At 38.3% G+C, this 22,962-nt stretch overlaps 1 protein-coding gene across 1 annotated transcript in view; it reads left to right on the plus strand.

Annotated features, from left to right (window-relative positions):
* The window catches only part of LOC118837130 (solute carrier family 15 member 2-like), a gene marked incomplete at its 5' end in the record, with an annotated part of 71,395 nt that extends 48,919 nt beyond the window's left edge, over positions 1-22,476 (plus strand). Inside the window, 8 exon segments of the mRNA XM_036744105.1 lie at positions 2,395-2,399; positions 8,907-9,071; positions 12,327-12,373; positions 16,420-16,530; positions 16,739-16,835; positions 18,465-18,599; positions 18,904-19,008; positions 22,315-22,476. Coding sequence (XP_036600000.1) covers positions 2,395-2,399; positions 8,907-9,071; positions 12,327-12,373; positions 16,420-16,530; positions 16,739-16,835; positions 18,465-18,599; positions 18,904-19,008; positions 22,315-22,476 — 827 coding nt within the window.
* Between the last annotated feature and the right edge of the window lie 486 nt (positions 22,477-22,962).

The raw sequence follows: 22,962 nt of genomic DNA on the forward strand, positions 1-22,962 counted from the left end.
ATAGCATAATAGTATTCCATCACAATAATATACCACATAGCTGTGTGACCCTGGGAAAGTCTCTTAACCTCAAGTGCCTCCAAACAACAAAACAAAAGCAAAAAAGCCCCCCAAAAACAATCATATCCACAACTTGGTCAGCCATTCCCCAATTGATGGGCATCCCCTCAATTTCCAATTCTTTGCCACCACAAAAAGGACTACTACAAGTATTATTGTACATACAAGACCTTCCCCCAGCTCTGTTTTAAAGCTCTTGGGGATACAGACCTAGTAGTGGTATTGATTGGTCAAAGGGTATGCACAGTTTTATAGCCCTTTGGGCATAGTTCCAAATTGCTCTCCAGAATAGTTGGGTCAGCTTACAACTCTACCAACAGGGCATTAGTGTCCCAATTTTCCCACATCCCCTCCAACATTTATCATTTTTCTTTTTTGTCATATTAGCTAATCTGATAGGTGTGAGGTGGTATCTGTGTTGTTTTAATTGGCATTTCTCTAATCAATAATGATTTAGAGCCACTATAGATAGCTTTGCTTTCTTCTGAAAACTGCCTGTTTGTATACCTTGATCATTTATCAATTGAATAATAATTCATATTCTTATAAATTCAACTCAATTCTCTATATATTTAGGAAATGAGGTCTTTATCAGAGAAATTTGCTATAAAATTCCCCTCCCCCTCCTCATTTTGTGCTTTTCTTCTAATCTTAGCTATATTGGTTTTATTTGTGCAAAACCTTTTTAATTTAATGTAATCAAAATTATCCATTTTAAATCCCATAATGCTCTCTATCTCTTGTTTCATCATAAATTCTTCCCTTGTCCATAGATCTGACAAGTAAGATATTCCATGGTCCCTTATGCCTAAATCATGTACCCATTTTGACCTTATCTTTTTATATGGTGTGAGATGTTGGGCTATACCTCATTTCTGCCATGCTGTTCTCTAGTTTTCTCAGCAATTTTTGTCAAATAGTGAGTTCTTGTCCCAAAAGCTTGGATCTTTGCATTTATCAAACCCTAGATTACTATGGTCACTTATTATTATGCATTGTGTGCAAAATCTGTTCCACTGATTTACCACTCTATTTCTTATCCAGCACCAGATTATTCTGATGATTACTGCTTTGTAATACAGTTTGAGATCTGGTATGGCTAGGCTACCTTATTTCACATTTTTGGTTTCATTTGATTCCCTTGATATTCTTGACCTTTTATTCTTCCAGATGAATTTTGTTACTGTTTTTTCTAGCTCTATAAAATAATTTCTAGCTCTACAAAATAATAGTTTGATTGCTATGGCACTAAATAAATAAGTTAATTTAGGTAGAATTGTCATTTTTATTATATTGGCTCAGCTTATGCATGGGCTATTAATATTTCTCCAATTATTTAGATCTGATTTTATTTGTGTGAAAAGTGTTTTGTAATTGTGTTCATATACTTCCTGGGTTTATCTTGGCAGGTAGACTCCCAAGTATTTTATCCTGTCTCTTATAATTTTATTTTATTTTATTTTTAATTTTTTGGAGGGGGGAAGGCAGGGCAATTGGGGTTAAGTGACTTGCCCAAGGTCACGCAGCTAGTGTGTCAAGTGTCTGAGGCTGGATTTGAACTCAGATCCTTCTGACTCCAGGGCCCATGCTCCACTCATTGTGCCTAGCTGCCCCTCTCATAATTTTAAATGGAATTTTTCTTTCTATTTCATGGTGCTGTACTTTATTGGTAATATATAGAAATGCTGATGATTTATATCCTGCAACTTTGTTATAGTTGTTAATAATTTAAACTAGCTTTTTAGTTGATTCTCTAGGATTCTCTAAGTATACCATCATGTCATCTGCAAAGACGGATAGTTTTGTTTCCTCGTTGCCTATTCTAATTCCTTTAATTTATTTTTCTAATCTTACTGTTATACCTAGCATTTCTAGAATAGTATTGAATAATATGGTGATAGTTGGCATCCTTGCTTCACCTCTGATCTTATTGGGACAGCTTCTAGCTTATCCTCATTATAGAGAATGCTTTGTGATAGTTTTAGATAGATACTACATATCATTTTAAGGAAAGCTCCATTTATTTCTGTGCTCTGTAATGTTTTTTTTAAATAGGAATGAGTGTTGTATTTTGTCAAAAGCATTTTCTGCATCTATTGAGATAATCATATGATTGTCGTTGCTTTTGTTATTGATATGGTCAATTATGCTGATAGTTTTCCTAATATTGAACCAGCCCTGCATTCCTGATATAAATCCCATCTGATCATAGCATATGATTTTTGTGATACATTACTGTAATCTCCTTGCTAGTGTTTTATTTACAATTTTTGCATCAATGTTCATTGGGGAAATGGGTCTATAGTTTTCTTTCTCTGTTTTTGCTCTTACCAGTTCAGGTATCAGCACCATATTTTTGTCATAAAATGAATTTGGCAGAACTCCTTCTTTGCCTATTTTCCCAAATAGTTTATATGGTATTGGAATTAATTGTTCTTTAAATATTTGGTAGAATTCGTTTGTGAATCAATCCATCTGGTCCTGGGGACTTTTTCTTAGGGAGCTCATTGATGGCTTGTTCAATTTTTTTTTCTAAGAGGGAGTTATTTAAGGATTTTATTTTCTATTCTGTCAATTTTGGTAATTCATGTTTTTGTAAATATTCAAACATTTCACTTAGATTGTCAGGTTTATTGGCATAAAATTGGGTCAAATAGCTTCTAATGATTGCTTTAATTTCCTCTTCATTGGTGGTGAATTCACTTGTTTCATTTTTGATACTGGTAATTCAGTTTTCCTCTTTGTTTTGTTTTGTTTTGAAGTCAAATTAAGCAGTTTGGGGGCAGCTAAGTGGTGCAGTGGACAGAGTGCTGGACCTGGAATCAAAAAAGATTCATCTTCTTGAATTCAAATCTGACCTCAGACACTTACTAGCTCTATGATCCTGGACAAGTCATTTAATCCTTTTTTTGCCTCAGTTTCCTCATCTGTAAAAAATGACCTGAAGAAGTAAATGGAAACCATTCCAGTATGTCTGCCAAGAAAATCCCAAATGGAGTCTCAAAGAGTTGAACATGACTGATGATTGAATTTCAACAACAAAAACCAATATTTAATCTATTTTTATTAGTTTTTCTATAAAATTAGCTCTTAGTTTTATTTACTGTATCAATGGTTTTCTTTACTTTCAATTTTATTAATCCTTTGATTTTCAGGATTTCCAATTTGGTGTTTAATTGGGGTTTTTAAATTTATTCCTTTTCCAATTTTTTTTAGTCGCATGCTCAATTTATTGATTTGCTCTTTTCCTATTTTATTGATGTTAAGTGTTTAGAGATATAAACTTTCCCCTAAGTACTGCTTTGGCTGTATCCCATAAATTTTGGTATATTGTCTCATTGTTGTCGTTCTCTTTAGTGAAATTATTTATTGTTTCTGTGATTTGTTTTTTGACCCACTCTTCTTTAGGATTAGATTATTTAATTTCCAATTAACTTTTAATCTATATTTCCACAGTCCCTTATTAAATATAATTTTATTGTATTGTGATATGAAAAGGATGCACTTAATATTTCTGCTTTTTCTGCATTTCGTTGTGAGGTTTTATGCCCTAACACATGGTCAAATTTTGTGTAGATGCCATGTACTCCTGAGAAAAAGGCATATTACTTTCTATTCCCATTCAGTTTTCTCCAGAGGTCTACCATATCTAACTTTTCTGACATTCTATTTGTCTCATCTTCTTTCTTGTTTATTTTATAGTTAGATTTATCTAGTGTGGAGAGGGAAAAGTTGAGGTGCCCCACTAGTATAGTTTTATTGTCTATTTTCTCCTGTAACTCACTTTGCTTTTCCTTTAAGAATTTGGATGCTATACCATTTGGTGCATATATATGTTTAATATAGATATTACTTCATTGTCTGTGGTAGCTTTTAGCATAGCACAATATGGTTTTCCTGATTATCTCTTTTAGTTAGATCAAATTTTGCTTTTACTTTGTCTGAGATCATGATTGCTGCCCTTGCTTTTTTTAGTTGAATGAAGAAAAATAGATCTAGCCCCTTCCCTTTACCCTGCGTGTGCCTCTGTGCTTCAAGTATGTTTCTTGTAAAGAACATATTGTAGGATTTTGGTTTTTAATCCGCTGCTATCTGCTTCCATTTTATGGGTGAGGTCATCTCATTCACATTCACAGTTATGATTATAAACTGTGTATTTCCCTCCATCCTATTTTCCCCATTTATCCTTTTCTCTCTCTTCTTTCATCCTGTCCCTCTTCAAAAGTGTTTTGCTTCTAACCATCTCTCCCAATTAACTGTCCCTTCTATCAGTTTTCTCCTTATATTGCCCTTCTTCCCTTCCTCTTTCCCTGTAGTCAAGTTAGATTTCTACATCCAACTGAATGTGCATGTATTCTAATGAGAGAAGGTCCAAGAGTTGCCCACAAATCCCACTCCCAAACATCTTCCCTTCCATTGTAAAAGCTCTTTCTTACCTCTTTTATGTGAGATAAGTTACCCCATTCTATCTCTCCCTTTCCCCTTCTCCCAATGCATCGCTTTTTCTCATCCCTTATTTTTATCTAATTTTTTTGATATCATCCTAACATAGTCAACTCACACCTGTGTCCTCTGTCTACATATATTCCTTCTAACTGCCATAATAATTATAAAATTCTTTGCAGTTATAAGTATCATCTTCCCATGTAAAAATGTCAACAATTTATCCTTATTGAATTCCTTATGATTTCTCTTTCATGTTTACCTTTTTATGTTTCTCTTAAGTTTTCTGTTTGAATGTTATATTTTCTGTGTAGCTCTGGTTCTTTCATCAGGAATACTTGAAAGTACATTTTTCCCCTAAAGGATTTTACTTGATTATGCTGAGTAGGTTCTTCTTGGTTGTAATCCCAGCTCCTTTGCCCTCCAGAATATCATATTCCAAGTCCTCTGCTTCTTTGATGTGGAAGCCACTAAATTTCATGTGATTCTGACTGACTCCATAATATTTGAATTGTTTCTCTCTGGCTGCTTGTTTATCTTTGACATAGGAACTCTAGAATTTGGTTTAAATTATCCCTGGAAATTTTCATTTGGGGATCTTTTTAAGGTAGTGATCAGTGGATTCTTTCAATATCTATTTTACCATGTGGATCTAAGATATCAGGGCACTTTTCCTGATAATTTCTTGAAATATGATGTCTTGGATCTTTTTTTGATTATGGCTTTCAGGTAGTCCAATAATTCTTAAATTATCTCTCCTCAATCTATTTCCAGGTTAGTAGTTTTTCTGATGAGACATGGCACATTTTCTTTTATTTATTTATTCTTTTCACTTTGTTTTATTGTTTCCTGATGTCTCATGGAGACATTACCTTTTACTTGCTAAATTCTAATTTTAAGGGATTATTTTCTTCAGTGAGATTTTGTACCTTTTTTCCCATTTGACCAATTCTGCTCTTCAAGGTGTTCTCTTCAGTGAATTTTTGTGCCTCTTTTGCCATTTGGCCAATTTTGGTTTTTAAGGTGCTAGTATTTTTTTTTTTGTCTCTCTTTACCAAGCTGTTAATTCTCTTTTCATAATCTTCTTATGCCACTCTCATTTCTTTTCCCAATTTTCCCTCTACCACTCATATCTTTCTCTAACTCTTCCAAGAATTCTTGTCTTGACTGGGTCCAAATAGCATTTTTCTTTGAGGCTTTTTGTACTGCCACTGCAGTAGGTTTTTATGGTCAAATTAGTTTTTTATTGTTTGCTCATCTTTCCAGTCTATTTCTTGACTTTAAACTTTATATTAAAGTTGGGCTCTGCTTTCCTGGGTCCAAGGAGGTTTTGTGCCAAGCTTCAGGCTTTTTCATGCTGCTTTTTTCAGAGTGAGTATGGGGTCTACAATTTTTCCGTGCTTCCTCTCTACCTTGGAACTCTGACCTAAAACTGTGTATGGACAGTAGAGTTGCCAGTCAATGCCAACTGTACACAGTGCCAACAAAGGATCCCCCATTATCTCTTTCTGACCAGTTGTCTGACATCCATGCCTGTCACTGAGCTAAGAGCTCCCAAAGCGGTTGCTACTGTTGTGGCTACTTTTTGCCACTGCTACATGTGTGCAGTCCAGGGAGGCCTGTACCTCAGTGTCACAGATTTCTCCTGTGCCTCTGTTCAGTTAAGCTAAGTTAGGTTTGGATTCGGATTCGCACTGGCAATAAAGCACACTCCTGAGAGAACATGGTTTTTATTGAAAGACAGGGGAGATACTCTAACAAACACAGTTAATACAACAAAGACAAAGACACAAACAACATAGATTCATCACCTCTCAGGGGAACTCCAGCACTTGATGCTCTCAAAGCTGAGGGGGTGTCCCGGTTTACACAGCCCAGCTCGATCAAGGCCTGAAAGGGAAACTGATCCCAGGAAGCTTCCTCTCCACAGTGAGATCCCCACTAGCTTGTTCCACGTGGGGACTTTTATAGCTTCCTCAACAAGGAGGGCCTACTGCTAACTGTCCCAGATGTTACCCTCCAGAAGGGGCAGCCACTCCCCTCAGGAGGGGAAGATCTTGTCAATCATTTTGTTTTTGAGAACTGGCTAGGTCCTCCAGAAGCAGCTTTGGAATTTCCTGTCCTTTGTCCCAAGAGTGACCTGTTCCTTGCTTGGGCCTATCTCCTAGTGGATTACATTGTCTGGGCCCATCAGCCAGAGGGCAGATGTCTGAGAGGTTAATGTCTGATTCCCCATTCCAAGCTGGAAAGTCTAAAGGTCTTTGCAAGAAAGAAAGGGGGAAAGGAATGTCTGATATTCCAAACCAGAGAGTCTTGCAGGGAGGGGAATGGGGGGAAGGAAGAAAAGCTGGGCTTACACTATAATATGGAAGATCTTCTATAATGATTTATCATTCAGCCTCTTAAGTTTTCTTAAGCCAGAAAAATGTTTCACCCTGATCTTTTTTTGGCTCTGCCACTTCAAAATTTGACTTGAGGCTTTATTTTAAATTTGTTTGGAGGGGAATGTTGGGAGAGTTTGGCTATTTGGCTCCCCCAATCCACCATCTCGGCTCTGCCCCTTTCATAACTCAGAGTAGTTTTGATAAAGTAAAGTTCAGTCCCTTTGAAGGTCTGTTTTTCTGTTGCCTGTTTATTGAAATTTTGGAGGCAGTTTTGAGTAGATATCAAATTGGATTTGCCTGTAATTGGAATAAAAAAGTGATTACTTTTGCCCAGAAAACATAGGATTCCTTTTTAGGATATAGGTTTGAAAGTCTGAATGTAAAGCTCAAAAAAGAAAAATAAATTTATATAATAATAATAACTAGCATTTATATATTGTTTTAAGGTTTATATAGAACTTTATATATGTTTTTCTTTTGGTCTTCACACTTCTGTTGAGGGCCATTATTATCCTCATTTTACAGATGGAGAAACTGAGGCCAAGAGAGGTTAAGTGATTTACCCAAGGTCATATAGCTAATAAGTGTCTGAGGCAGGATTCTAATGTGATGCCTGAGCAGCCAGCTATTGCTAAAAAAAAAACCCTGCCCCCAGCCCCTGACTAAAAAAACCCAGTTTGCATAAGAAAAACAGACATAGTTCCTGCCATTTGGCATTCAGTGGGTATCCTTGGCCCCCATGACTGTTCTGGGAGTATGGACTGATTGGCCAGGGGAGGGGCCTGATGCGAGCAATCTCTGTTTGTTTCCTGAGCGGGCTAAGAGACGACTCTCTCTTGCTTCAACAAACCCAGCTGGAGCGTCCCTTGGTCTGCCTATGACCTTGAAGGATGAAGGCCTCAGCCCCAGACGTTCTCTTACGTGACTGTTCCTAGCTCTTATCTCATGAGTCATGTTGCGGGATGTATGGCAAATTGGACACAGAGATCCTGGGTTGTAATTCAGTTGACACTTTGTCAGCTGTCTGATATGCTGTATTTACAATCTATTCAGGAGGTTCCTCTTCATGTATCATGATCATAAAAGTGAAGTAGCAAAGGCTTGCCGAGCCTGCTAAAAATAACATATGTAAGTTTCAAGAGATAATTAACCACTGTACCTAGATTTTTTTTGTATAAATACTACTTCTTCACCCCAACTCGAGGCCATTTTGATTTGGGCTGTCAATTGCCCCTGAATGGACACCGGCTAATAAAATTCTCCGTTTAAAACTTTTACTCTGTGGAGTGTCTCTCTCAGATCATCCAGACTCCAAGTATAGCACTCTAATCCCTGTACCACCTAGCTGTCTCTATGTTTAGCTTTTAAGGAATGAATAAAAAAAGCACTTATTAAGCACTTACTATGCACTAAGGACCCTCCTTAGCATTTGGAATGAGGAGAAAAAGATGATGATACCTGCTCTCAAGGAGCCTATCTGCTAATGGAGTACAAGAACACATGTAGGAGGGCTCAGATGCAGAGCAGAAGGTCTTTGGAGTTCAGTGACAGGACTGATGGCAAGCCCCCAAGAGTTCTAAGGGTGCATTGGGGTATCTACCCTGAAGAGCTAGGAGTGCTCTACCAACAATGGGAAAGAGAGAGAAATGGAGATTCTGGGTTTCTACTGGGGATGGAGGTTAAGAGAAAGTATCTGATGAAGAGGCCAAAAGGGGAAGGGAGAATTTGCAGGAAGGTTGTGTCATCCCAGGGTGGGGAAATGGGAGGGTAGTCCTATTTTATAGCAGCTCTGGCTGGGGCCCTCAAGGTGCCCTGGGGGTGGAGGAAGGGCGGGTCTGGAGATAGGAAGGACTGAATTTATGGAAAGGAGATCACAAACTGCCTTTGCCATTTGTGCAAATCTATGCACCCCACTCCATATATCCCTGTACCCTGTCTCCTCATCCTTTCATACTCACATGAAACCCAGAAGAGAATAAAGGTAGAAAACCTATGAGTTGATGGTTGTTTTCTCTACAGCAAACACCAAAATATTCCAAACTCCTTCTGAACACTGAAAGCCAACATTTCCAGTTTCAGCTACAGTCCAGTAGTTTATCTGTCAGAAATGAGCATGTGGTAGAGGAGAAGAGCCGATATAGCTTGGTCATTCATAGAGATGGAAACAGAGTGTCCAGCATCCTGGTGAGGGCTGAGACATTCAGTATGCCCTCCCTTATGGGCATGCTGAAGTCCTAGAGATATGGGATGACTAGTGTATTAATGCATTGGCAGGGGCAGCTGACAGGCATTGTGTCTCTTGGGAGGCTGGCTTCTTACGGCCTGGGAAGTTTTATGCATGAATTGATTGGTTCATTGTTGATGGAATCAACAATGTGTATATCCTCTACACTGACAAGTTTGCATTGGTAAGTCTGCACAACACAGAGTGAATGAAAGGATTGGACAGTTATCTGGGTAATTGAGACAGTTAACCCACCTCCCTGAAAACCATAATCAAATAAAAAAAACCTGAATACTCTATGTAAAGAAATCGTAAGTGAAAACTGCCCAAAACAAAGTGAAAATAGAATGAATACACCAATTGCCTCCGGAAAGAAACCCCAAAATGAAAACACCCAGGAATGCTATAACCTAAATCTAATGCTTCCAAAAAAATACTCTAAGCAGGCAAAAGGAAAGAATTCAAGAATTCAGTTAGGATCACACAAGACTACTGCAACTATGGTAAAGAAAAATCTTTAAGAAAAGAAAAATTTTAAGAAAATCTTTAAATATAATTTAAATAAAATCTTCAAATATAACACATTTAAAGAAAATCTCTAAATATGTTAAATTTAAAGAAAAAACTTACAACAAAGACTAACTTACCATGAAAAACTGAATATACTCCCATAGGGGAAAATAAACCTTTAATAGACCAGAGGAATTTTAAGCATTACTATTTAAAAGACCAGAGCTAAAGTAGATTCTTTTACATGCAAACCTAGAAGTCAAAAGTAACCTAGAAAACTTTGGGGATGCAACTATAGCAGTTTTTAGGGGAAATTTTATAGCTCAATACTTTCGTCAACAAAAGAAAGACCATATCAATGAATTTTTGCATATAACTAAAACAAAACAAAACTGTGGGAGAAAATTTCAAATCAACAACACCAAAAACTCCAACCAAACGTAAAATAGAAATTCTAAAATCAAAGAAAAAATAAAATTGAAAACAGGAAAATCCTTGAATTTGTAACTTAGAATTTGAATTGAAAACTAAGAGCTCCTTTTAAAAAACTAATAAAATAGGGAAACCATTAGCTAATCTGTTTTTTTCTTTAAAAGAGATAAAACCAAATTTCTAATCAGAAATAGAAAAAGGAGAATTAAGAACAAATGAATGAGAAACAAATGGAAATCATTAGAAACTACCTTGCCTAATTATATGCCACCAAAACAGATAAGATGAATGAATATATACAAAAACATAAATTACCTGCATTAGAAGAACAAAAAATGACCCCAAACCAAACAAAAACAATGAACAAGTCATAAAGATAATACAAGAGAAAAAAATCCCAAGGCCAGATAGATATACGTGAATTCTATCAAACATTCAAAGAACAACTAAATCTAGTATTCTATAATTTTTTAAGTGAACTCTTGAAACTCCTTCCATGAGACAAATATGGTCTTGGTAGCTAAATCAAGGAGAAATAAAGCACAGAAAGAAAATCAGACCAATTTCCCTAATGCATATGGATTCAAAAATATTGAAAAATATCAAAAAGTTACATAATATGACCAGATTATATTTATATAGGAAGGCAGGGTCAGTTCAGTATTAGGAAAATTATAAACATAATGGAAAATATTAAAAACAATAACTAATAAAAATTGCATGATTATATCAATAGATGCAAAAAAGCTTTTGAAAAATACAATACCTTTTTCTATTAAAAAAAAATTTAAAAGTATAGGAAAAAATGGGCTGCTCCTTAAAATAGTATATGTCTAAAACTTAAGGGCTAGCATTATCTATAATGGAGAAATACAAAAAGTCTGTCTAATCAAATCAGAAGTAAAGCATATATGTTCACTCTATCACTATTATTTGATATCATTTCTAGATATTACTAAGTATGGCAATAAGACAAGAAAAATAATTTGAAAAAATAAGCACAAAGCACAAAAAAATTATCACTTTTTGCAGATGATATGATGATTTGCTTAAAGAACCCTAGAGTTGACTCTACATTAATTGAAACAATTAAAAACCAACAAAACCTAGCAGGAAAAAATAATTCCACTCAAAACAACAATAGAATGTATAAAATATCCAGAAGTCTAACTACCAAGACATGTAGAGGAGTTACATGACTATAACTGAAATCTTTGCAGAAATAAAAAAAGGACTTAAATAATTAGAGAGATACTGAGCTTTCATGGTTTGATAGAACCAATAAAATAGAAATGACAGTATTACCTAAACTAATTAACTTGTTCAGTGCTATACCAATCAAAGTACCAAAGTAATACAATTCAGCTTGAGGTATATACAGCCAAGAATCTCAAGGGAAATAATATTTTTTAAAATGGGAATGAAGGGGGAGCCAAAGCAGCACCAAAATATACTACAAAGCATTAATCATAAAAAACTATTTGATACTGGTTTAAAAAATATAACCATTGATCAGTGGAACAGATAAGTACCCAGAAGCAATCAAACATAGTGGCATAATCTTCAATAAACCCAAAGAATTGACTATTGGGGTAAGAATTGAATATTTAACAAAAGCTACTGAAAAACCTGTCAAGTAGACTAGTTGAAATTGGGTTCAGACCAAAATAATACACCATTTATCACAATAAGCCCTAAATGGTTACCTGACCTAGATATATTGATGCAGAGTGAAGTGAATAGAACAAGGAGAACAATTTAAATACTGACTACTACAGCATTATAAAGAAAAACAACCTTGAAAGAATTAAGAATTTTGATCAATGACCAATCAGAACTTCAGAAGGTTGATGATGAATCATGTTTCCCATCTCTTGTTAGAGAGGTGTTGGACTATAAGTGCAGAGTAACACATATATTTTCAGATGAGGCCAATGTGCAGGGTTTTTGGTTTTTTGTTTGGCTAGTGTTATTTATTGCAAGAAAGGGCTTTTCTTTTTTAGTTGAAGGAGTGCTTCAGTCTTGTGAGTGCAGATTTGCCTGCCTAAACTCTTATTATGGATTCTATTATAATAGTTTTATTATAAGGCACCCTCCTTCTGGATTTCTTTGCAAGACACTCCTTTACTATATATACAGGTGTGGACTACTGCATGTCAAGCTTTTCCTTATATTTTGGTTAGTTTTGCTAAACCATTAAAAAAAATCCTCACCTCACTATAGTTTGAAGATCGTACCCACCTAAATGAACTTATATTTTTTATTTGTTATAGATGAAAGACATGGGAACCAGACCAACGAATGGAATGGCAGCTGTGAGGTGTGTATGATGGAATTCTGGCTCCCAGGGGCGCATTCTGAGTCTCATGTGTAGGGGCGCAGGAGGACAAGCTGCAGGGTTCCATGCTGAGCAGGTGTAGTCTCCTCTGAAGTGTCTGCAGCATAATAATCAACAGACATATCCCTGGGAAATGATAGGACAGGAAGGGCAGAACTAAAAGGCAGGTTGGCTTAGGATCATAGGAGGCAGAGTTGGAAGAGGCCTCAGAGGTTGTGTAATTCAGCTGCCTTGTTTTGCAGGTGAGGAAGCCCCAAACGTTCAAATGGCTTACCCAAGATCCCACAGACAATACAGAGTAGAGCAGAGATCTGATTGCTTAAACCAGTGCTGGTTTCTGCTATACCATACTGTGTCCCTAAAACACTTTGCTTATAAAAACTGTAGTGCACATATTATTATCCTCACTTTTTCGTAGTTGTTCAATTGTTTCATTCATGTCCAATTCTTTATAACCTCATTCAGCAAATGATATTGGAGTGGTTCACCATTTCATTATCCAACTAATTTTACAGATGAAGAAACTGAGGCAAATAGGGTCAAGGGACTTGCCTAGGGTCACACAGCTAGTGTCTGAGGCCAGATTTGAACTCATTTTCCTGACTCCAGGCCTGTGGCCCAGCACTCTATCCACTGAACCACTTAGCTGCACCCTCACTTTATATAAAGGAAACCAAGCCTCTGAATACTTCTTAAGTGACTTATCCACTAAGTGACTTATTCCACCAGTTTGTGGTAGAATTTGAACCTAAGTCTCCTTAACCTTGAGTCCAACACTACCTTTCTACATTAAATGTCCTATAAAGGTCATGGCAGAGCCCAATCCTGTAGTGATTGGCCTCCCCATCCTGGAGGCTCCTGTGCCCTGCTGCCTAAATCCTTCCTTTCTCACTTTGTCTATTTCTCATTAAAAAGAGAGAGCAACTGAGAAGTATCCTGGAGATGTACATCAAGGGCCTTTGTCAGCATCATAGAGTCCAAGAGTTAAAAAAGAGGTCATCAAGTCCAACATATACCCCAGGCTTGAATCTTTTCTATAACATCTCTTCCAAGTGATAATCCAGTCTTTGTTTAAACACTTCTAGTAAAGGGAAATTCACTAATTCCTTATTCATTCAGAAAGGCCTATTTGGAAATTTTTTCTTATGTCTAACTGAAATCTCCCTTCTAAGTTTCACTCATTGCCCTGGGAGAATCAGTGTGGTGCAGCAGAAATGGTCCTGAAGTCATCTCAAATTCTGCCTTGGTTGCTACCTGTGTGAGGTTGAGCAAAAATCATTTTACCCCTCAAGGTTTCATTTTTCTCTTCTGCAAGATAAGGGTATTGGACTAGGTGGTCTTATGGTCTTGAACATCTAAATCTAAGATCCCTATAATCCTAGTTTGGATCTCTGAAGTCAATCAGAATGGTGCGTCAACTGTAACCACAGCAATTATTTGTTGAACAATGACTATGAAACTATGCTATGCAGATCAGATTTTATATGTATATATATATATATATGCATGCATATGTGTGTTTATATATGTATGTATATATATATATATATGTATACACACCAAAAAAATCTGGTCTGCCTAGCACAGTGTTCTGTTACATTTGTATATATGTATGTATGTATGTATGTATGTATGTGTGTGTGTGTATGCAGGGCATTACACTTGTTCAATCTCTTCCTCCCAACTTGCAAAGACCCTAATCTCTCTTCCAATTAGAAATCAGAATACCTAATTTTGTATCCTGGTTAATTGTTTTCTTTTAATTAATTAATCTTGTTTGAATGTTTTTAATGCATAAAAATCTGTCTCCTCCTGTATTCAGGCTTCAACCCTAAGCTGAGGAAATCTGGTCCCGATTTATTATGCAGTTGTCATGCATTGCTTAATAAACTGAGATACTCAGAAGCTTGAACCTTTGTTTCCTCAGTGTTTTCATCTTTCATATGCCACACGTGTGTGTTACATATATGTTATACGTATGAAGCTATATACACATAAAACTACTTCATACAGAATGCTATTCTAGCACAGTGTTGTGTTATATGCATATATGCACATTGCATGTCTATATACATGCTACCCACATCTTCACACACACAACTGTGTGCAAACACTCTGCTAGGCTGGTCAGATTTTATGTGTAGACACATATAATTTACATATACATATATGTGTTATATATGCATATAGTATATATGTGCATGTGTGTTTGTGTGTGTGTGAGTACATACATAAATCTATCTAAAATAAAATACAGTCCATGTCTTCATGGAGCTCACAATCTATTAAAGGAATATGGTAATGCATCAATAAAAATAATTCAAAATAATTTATAATTAGTAACGAAAAAAGGTGCAAAGAAGGTGCTATGTAAGGTCCAATGAGGGTGGAGTGGAATTGAAGGATGTGGAAATCTTCATGGAAGGATGGCATAGGACAGAAATATGTAGCCTAGTCTTATTGATACATAGTGTGTGTCAAAGAGAGTAGTAGTTATGATACTGGAAAGATAGAATGTAGGCAGACTATGGAGGGTCCCGAATGGAAATAGCCATTGAAGGGATTTGAGCAGAGAATGGTCAAATTCATGCTTGAGGAAGGTTAATCTAGCAGTAGTGTGAAGCAGGAAGATTGGTTGGGAGACATCAATGAGACATCATAAGTATGTCTTAAATTTAGTCTGAGATGCAGATAGGAAATTTAGGAAAGGAGGAGGTTAGCTACATAGGGATAATAATTGTAGTTGTTTGAATGAATGAGATCAACAAGAGACAATGCAGAGGCATGAGGGCCTAGGACAGAACATGACAAATAGCAATATTAGGGGGTCAGTTAAGAAGAGGAACCAGCAAAGAAGTCAGAGAAATAGATTAGAGAAGTAAGAGGAACATCAGTATAATGCAATGTCTTGGAGCCAAGGAAAGGGAGCATATTCAGGAAGGAGGCACTGATCAATACAGTCAAAAGTATCAAAGAAGTGAAGGGGACTGAGAAAAGGCCCTTGGACTTGGTGATAAGGGAGTCACTGGCATCCTCTGAGGGAGCAGTGGACAGAGCCCTCTAGCTCATCCACATTATAGTAGTTCAACTCTTTGAAGACAGGTATCATCAGCCTTGTAAATTTTCTCTTTCCCAATGCAAAGTGTCACCAATCCTCATGACCAGTCCTCAATGAAATGGTTTCACATTTCCTCACCACCCTGGTTGTCTTCCTCTTGACATACTCCAGCTTGTTATTGTTCCTTCCAAACTGTAAGTGCATAGAACCAAACACCACTGGGGAAGAGGTCTGATCAGCACAAAGCATAGGGTCATGTTTCCTTCCTTATTCTGTTCATTATACTTGTGCTAAAGCAACCTAACATTGCATTAACTTTTTTGGCAAACACATCACACCACTCATATAGAGATCATAGTCCACTAAACCTCCAAGTTCTTTTTTCCCCACATTACATTTTATCCTGTGCCTGTACAGCTGATTTTTTTTAAAACCAAAGTGCAGAGTTCTGTTATTTTTGTGCTTTATATTTAAATTTCATCTTGTTAGATTTAGCCTATGCTGTATTTCCAAACTGTTGATCTCTTTGAATTCACATCTGTTAACCAACATATTTGCTATATACCAGGGAGCTAGGCAGCACAATGGATAGGGTGCTAGACCTGTAGACAGGAAGACCTCAGTTCAAATCCAGCCTGAGACATTTACTAGCTGTGTGACTCTGGGCAAATCACTTGATCCCTGCCTCAGTTTCCATAATTATAAAATGTGGATACCAATAGCACCTGCCTCCCAGGATTGTTGTGAAGATTAAAGGAGGTACTGTTTGTAAATTACTTAGCACAGTGCCTGGCACATAGTAGGTGTTAAATGTGTGCTTTTTTTCCTTCCTTCCTTTAAAAAATATAAGTGAGATTGCACTGGCATCACTTAGCAAATCAGGTTGGTTCCTTAGAGGATCACAAATTCTATTTCTGTGTTGGTGAGAGTATTTGATGCCATAACTCACTGCTGCTCTCCCCATTTACAGATTTGTTAACACTTTGGACAAGGAAGTGAATATCTCTCTAGGCAAAGGCAACATTGTCACTGTCAGTGAAAACTATAGTGTCTCTTCTTACAGGACTTTGGAAAGGGGAGAGTAAGTACCTAAACCTCAAAGGTATTTATATGAGGGGCAGGATATTTGTATAATGCTTCACAGGTTTCACTGTATGGCCAGCTTCCAGTTTTCCAGGCAGTTGCTGGCTCTGTTCACCACCATTCTGATAACCATGTGGATACTATTCTCCCTGGAGAGCAGAGTATGGTTTGTCTAATCCTATGTTCTCCTTCCCCCCACTCCTTAGATACCATTATGTGCCATGCAGGACAGATGATGAGAAGTTCTTCCTAGACCTGGGCCTGCTGGACTTTGGTGCAGCATATAGAGTATTCATTGTTAAGGTGAGTTGCCAATTCCCTAGTAGTGAGGGCACTGGGTGTTGAAGACATTATCATTGGTCCTTGAGTTGTGGTCAGCTAAGGCTGAATGTGGGATACACAGCTACACATCTTCACACAGCTTTCCCAGTCCCACCCGCAAGCAGTCATAGAAGGTCCAGAAACAAAAGAGGAACACTCTCCTTAGTCCCCATGGTGTGCTTGTGATTTTTTTCCCTTTTTATCTAGGGGGTGGGGAGGATTCCCTATTGTGCCTCACTGTGACTCAGTGAGGCAATATGGTATAGTGGAAAGAATACTGGATTTGGAGTCAGAGGACCTGGCTTTAGGCACTATCTCTGCTGCTTTTTACCTTTGAGACCTAGGACAAATTTCTTTTTTGGTCTCTGGACATCAGTTTCCTCATCTAGAGAAGAAGAATTGGACAAGGTGATCTCTGAGATCCTTTCAAGCTTTAAATTCCATTAGAAAATCTAAAAGAAAGAGGTTGGGGGTGGTGCATCTTAAAATAAATAAGTCTAAGCTCCTTAGCATGAGGAAGCGCCATGGAGCAGCTAGGTGGCACGTGGATAGAGTGCTGGGTCTGAAGTAAAGAAGACTCGTCTTCCTGAGTTCAAATCCAGCCTTAGACATGTGCTAGTTATGTGACCCTGGGTAATTCACAACCCCTGTTGTTTCAGTTCCCCAACCGTAAAATGAGCAGGAGAAGGAAATGGCAAACCAATCCAGTATCTTTGCTAAGAAAACCCCAAGTGGGGTCACAAAGAGTAGGACATGACTGAAAACAACTGAACTCCCCCTGAAAATAACCTCACCATGACCAGACTGACGGGAATAGGACTAGAGTTAGCAACCTAGCGACATGGTACCCCTGTACCTTCAACATATGGCATTCAATCAATATACTTGGAGAGACATCAGGGGATAGTGGGAAGAGCAATGGATGGATTCTAGATATATTTGAGTTTGAATCCCAGCTCTGACACATTACCTGGGAGTGTCACTTTGCAAGACTATAAATTGAACATTGGAGTAGATAATTTTCCTCTATTCTTGCCACATTATTGCTTTGCCTACATTATATAACTAAGTGCTTCCTTGTAAGGGATGGATGGAACTACTCAGGGGCCATTGTAGGACTGCCTTAACTGAGCCGGAACTAATGGCGCCTTGAGGAAGGACCTCCACCCTTGTTTGTCCCTTCTTTGTCTTCCTGGACAGGAGAGCAGGTGAACAGCACAAGCGGTGCACAAGCACGGAAAAACATGTGGATTGGGTCAGGCAATAATGACCTGTAAAGACTATGGTGCACAGAAGTACTTCTGCTTTTGAACATGCATAGCTAGCCCTATGAAATGAAGCTGCCTTCCCTGATAAATTGGAGTTGCTTCCACCTTGCCTCCCGCCTCATTCATTGCGTACTGAGACCTGTCCTTGCTGGTTAAGGACCCCAACACAGACTGGAACACTTCCTCTATCTGATTCATCATCACTGTGACCCTGGAGAAGATATTTGATACATTAAAAACTATCTCCTCTACAAAGTTGTAGCAAAACACTATCCATTGATGCTGGATAGATGTGTGTTATTGGGATAGTTAATTGAGGTATCTCCCTTCTCTTCTTTTGTAGAAGTCTGGAAAAGGCCCCTGGGCCTGGAAAACCAAGAATATTCCAGCCAATAAGGTGTCTGTCTTGTGGCAGATGCTTATCACAGCTGGGGAGGTCATGTTCTCTGTCACCAACCTTGAATTCACATACACTGAGGTAAGCATTTCTGGCAGCTGACTCATGGAAATTGAGAGGAACAAATTGGGAATTCAGAGTTGATTTGGAGACCTGAAACTTCCCCAACCAAATCCCCCTTCTCTTATCTGTGACCCTGCACAGAAAGCCAGCTCTGTATGCAGATATACCTTAATGCAGCATATAGAGTCTGGCTTTGGAGAGTGTTCACCAAATACGAGGCCAAAACCAAATCAAGGCAGCCATTTATCCAGTCTATTTGATACAGAGGCCCCATGAGCCTTGGAGCTTCCTTGTTTACCTCGGTTCCTTATGTCCTTTCCAGGCTCCTCCCAGCATGAAGTCGGTCCTACAGGCAGCCCGGCTGCTGATGGTCTCCATAGGAAACTTTATTGTGCTCATTGTGGCAAAGTCTGTTTTTCTGATACAGGTAAAATTTCTACTTCTGGATCATGGGTCTTGTGGTTAAAATTATAGTATTGTTTTCTAATGTTTAAGCCTCACCAGAGACATAGGATTGCACACAGAAGTCTCTACTGAGTGATGTGGTCTTCCATGGGTTCATCCTAGTCAGGTGAATTTGCCTAAACAAGGCTGTGGGGTGGGCATCAGGGTATAGAAACCTGAGAGTTGCATCACCCATACATTGCCATCACTCACAGAGGCCAGAGGGGAAATGGCTCGGCAACAGAGAGGGGAGTCTTTCTCATGAGATGGAGATCAGTTTGTCCTTCCCTCTGTGAGCAGATGTAAAAATAGAAGAGTCATGTGTAACATGGGCAAAGGGCTGAGGGGCCACACTCTGGAGATAAGCCTTCACTTATGTGATAAGAATAGAATTCATGATTTTCTTGTAGTAACCCTGCAAAGTAGGTAGTACAACTATCCTCATTTTATAGATGACAAAACCTAGGCACAGAGTGGAACCTTATCCAAGGTCAAATAGTTCATGACTGACAGAACCAGGATTTTAACTCAGGTCTTCTGACTCCAAATCCTACAAATCTTTCCACTTACACTGTATTACTTCCCACTATGCCAGGTTCTTGTATGTGTCTAGGTAGGTGTCCTATCTTCTATCTATCCTGCAAAATCCAAACTGAGTATAAAATTGTCAAATTCATGTACACACATATATATGTATATATAAATATATGCGCATTTATATACATGTATATACACATATAAACATATACATATGTATATACATATGTGCATGCATATATATTTACACATGCATAATCTGAGTTAGGGACGAAGCCAAAGAAGGATATTGTTGTGTTGAAGGGTGTGTTAAAGGGTCATGGGCATCATCTCAACATTCTTGTCTCATGGGGAGGGAAGATAGGGATTTTAAAGTGTTCTCTACAACTGCAGCTGTTCTGTAAAATTAGGACAGCCATGAAACAGAAGTGTGGAAACTCTAGGATTCTCGTACCTCTTTTTCTACCCATCACTACATGAATCTAGATAAGCTATTTGCTCCCTAAGGGCAGAAAATAGGAACGTCGGTGTGATAGTTTTAGATGTCTTTGTGATAGAATAGAAAAACAGAATCCAAGAACCACAAGGGCCCAACTTCTCCTATCCCATGGCTCTAGCAGGGATTTCCTCTCTCTAAGCACAAAGACATGAGTCTTCCTGGTTTTAGAAAACCTCCATTAAGGTTATTTTTCCTTCTCACCTATTCCCTATCAAAGATGAGTGACTCTCATGATCGGTGAACTTGCTGTATCCAAATTGTAGTTCAGTTATTTCAGTCACGTCCGACTCTTCGTGCTCCCATTTGGAGTTTGCTTGGCAAAGATACTGGAATGGTTTGCCATTTCCTTCTCCAGCTCATTTTACAGATGAGGAAACTGAGGCAATCAGGTTTAAGTGACTTGCCCAGGGTCACACAGCTACTAAGTATCTGAAGCCAGACTTGAAGTCACCAAGATGAATCTTCTCGACTCCAGGCCCAGCACTCTATCCACTGTACCACTTAGCTGCCCTATCTCTAAATTAGGTGCTTCCAAATTGATTTTAATCTCATTTTTTCTTATTTTTAACCAAGTAAAGGCAACTAATATTACGGGGGCTTTTTCTGAGACTTCATAGCACTTGCATCTTCCCAGATATTGGCCAACATGATCATGATGGTCTGAGGCTTCCATATTGTGGTGACGGGGTATAGGCTCTGGAAACCCCCTTGAATCTTCCTTCCTTGAAACTCCTTGAATCTTCCCACTTGACTTGGCATTTGCCTGAGGCTATAATCACCTCACTTTCATCATAGCCCTGGGTTCAATTCCAGGTCAGCTTTAGGGGTGCTGGGACCCCAAAGTAGCAGCACAGATCTCACCCAAATGAATTCAACCCAAGCTTTCTTTCAGCCAAAGACAAGGTTTATCAGAATACCAATAGATGGTGGGCTTGATTCTAAAAATCCACCATATTGGCCAGACTCTTAAGAAATCTCAGCATTGGTATTGCTAATGCAAGTAGGCCAGATTGAATTTGAGCCGCTTAATGGAGGCTGAGATGGATTTTATATACAAAAAGACTGTGGGAGGGATCTAAGTTTGGCCAAGTAGTCTGGGGTGATTAAAGGAGGGGTCTAGGGAAGACTTTGATGAGAATGGCCAGTAGGCTGGGGTGACTAGAGGTCAGAGGCCAGGAACCAAGAGAATGGGATTTAGATAGGATCAAGGGTGGGAAGGAGCAGGAGGCACTCCAGAGGTAACAGACAATGAATGCCTGGGCTAGGTTAAGGGTGACAGATAATTGGGCTTATCGATAATGAAAGGCCAGTTGAGGGAATGATAGCCTCAGTTGAAGCCTAGATCAAATGGGAAGATTCAAGTAGAGTTCAAGGGCATTTCCAGAGCTTGCACTGGTCAGTGGTATCTCTCCTTTGGAGGGAGAAGTAGCATAATAAAGAAAAATGTCTCTTCTAGGATTATATTTGTCTATTACATTTAGCTTGCTTTAGAAAAAAGTTATTAATTCAATGTTACTGTCAAAGCTTAACCTATATGTATTTCCCTCTGAACTTCTTTCTGTTCCTTTCTACACCTTTTAAAGAAGGCTTCAATGACCTTCCTTTATTTCTTTTATCTTTTTAAAAATAATATGGGTATTACTGTATGAACTGTTCTGTTGGTTCTCTTCCCAACATCCCTATCAGAGGGAGGGACAAATTTTTACTCATGAAAAAACTGGAGCAGAGACAGAAAACCAACATAGCTTCTAAGAAGTGCCTAGAAAGTGCCTCCAGAGCAGGAGAGCAGAAAGCCTGCTGATGGAGAAGAGCTGGTCTCTTTTTCAGACAGATGTTTTCTGTCAGGGAAATGAGCTGGTAGTACTAGTCTTTTCAGTTACCACTTTGAGAACGATTCTCTGTTTAAAAATTAAAAAATAGAAAAAAAATTTCTTATTTATTTTAATTCTGAACTTAACAAACATGAAATAAAATGGGCATTTCCATATACATAGAAAAGGAGAAGATTGCAGATCTCTGTTGTGCACAACTATGAGAACCATTCTCATTGAATCTTCCCTGTGACCTCCAGGTTGGGGTTCTTGGAATCATTCGTTTCCCAGATGTCTACTTGGTTTCCTATGGAACCCAGCTGGGAATTAGTTTGTTTCCTGGGCTACCTCCATTTTCCTTAATTATGACCCTCATGCATTTCACCACAATGCCTATTACGGCTGTGTTTTCTAATCTGTTTCTATCCTTCTCTTTTCTTAGTGGATTGAATTCATCTCCTTTTCTGGCCTCCTGTTTGTCGTCTGCTTCATCTTCTCCATTATGGGCCACTATTACATCCCCACAAATCAGGGAAAGAAGAAAAGCCAAAAGGAATTTCCTGAAGTAGAATCTGGAGATCTCCTTGTGACCCAGCAGCTCTAATACCTCCTGGACCTTTTTCCTGTTCTCCGAACCTATTCTGTCAGTCCCATATGGCATTCCTAGATGGAAACTCTCTCTCTCCAGTTGAAGGCTTGGTACAGCCTTCCCTCTGCCAGTGGCATGAGAGGGAATCAGCTCCCATGGAGGGATGAACCCCAAGGCTTCCAGAAGTGAGCACCCAAACAAGTCTGAGGAGTCAGCTGGACTTATCCTCACCTCATTGTTCAACTCTGGTAAATGCCCTGGCCACTCTGTGACTCAGTCTTTTAGTTTGTACACTAATACAATATGTGGCTGAATTTTGGACAGATAATGACTGTTTTGCTGTCTAAAGGAACATGAAGAATGCAGTGAAGTGCCATTAATGGGTTTGTAACTGGCTTTGGAGATTTGAGGAGTTGTGGGGTGAGAGATGTATGGGATTCAAACACAGTTGAGTGGGGACACTTTCATGTGTATCTGTCCTTTGCTGAATTTTAATATTAG

This window comes from Trichosurus vulpecula, chromosome 2 (assembly GCF_011100635.1).
Source record: "Trichosurus vulpecula isolate mTriVul1 chromosome 2, mTriVul1.pri, whole genome shotgun sequence".
Classification (NCBI taxonomy): domain Eukaryota; kingdom Metazoa; phylum Chordata; class Mammalia; order Diprotodontia; family Phalangeridae; genus Trichosurus; species Trichosurus vulpecula.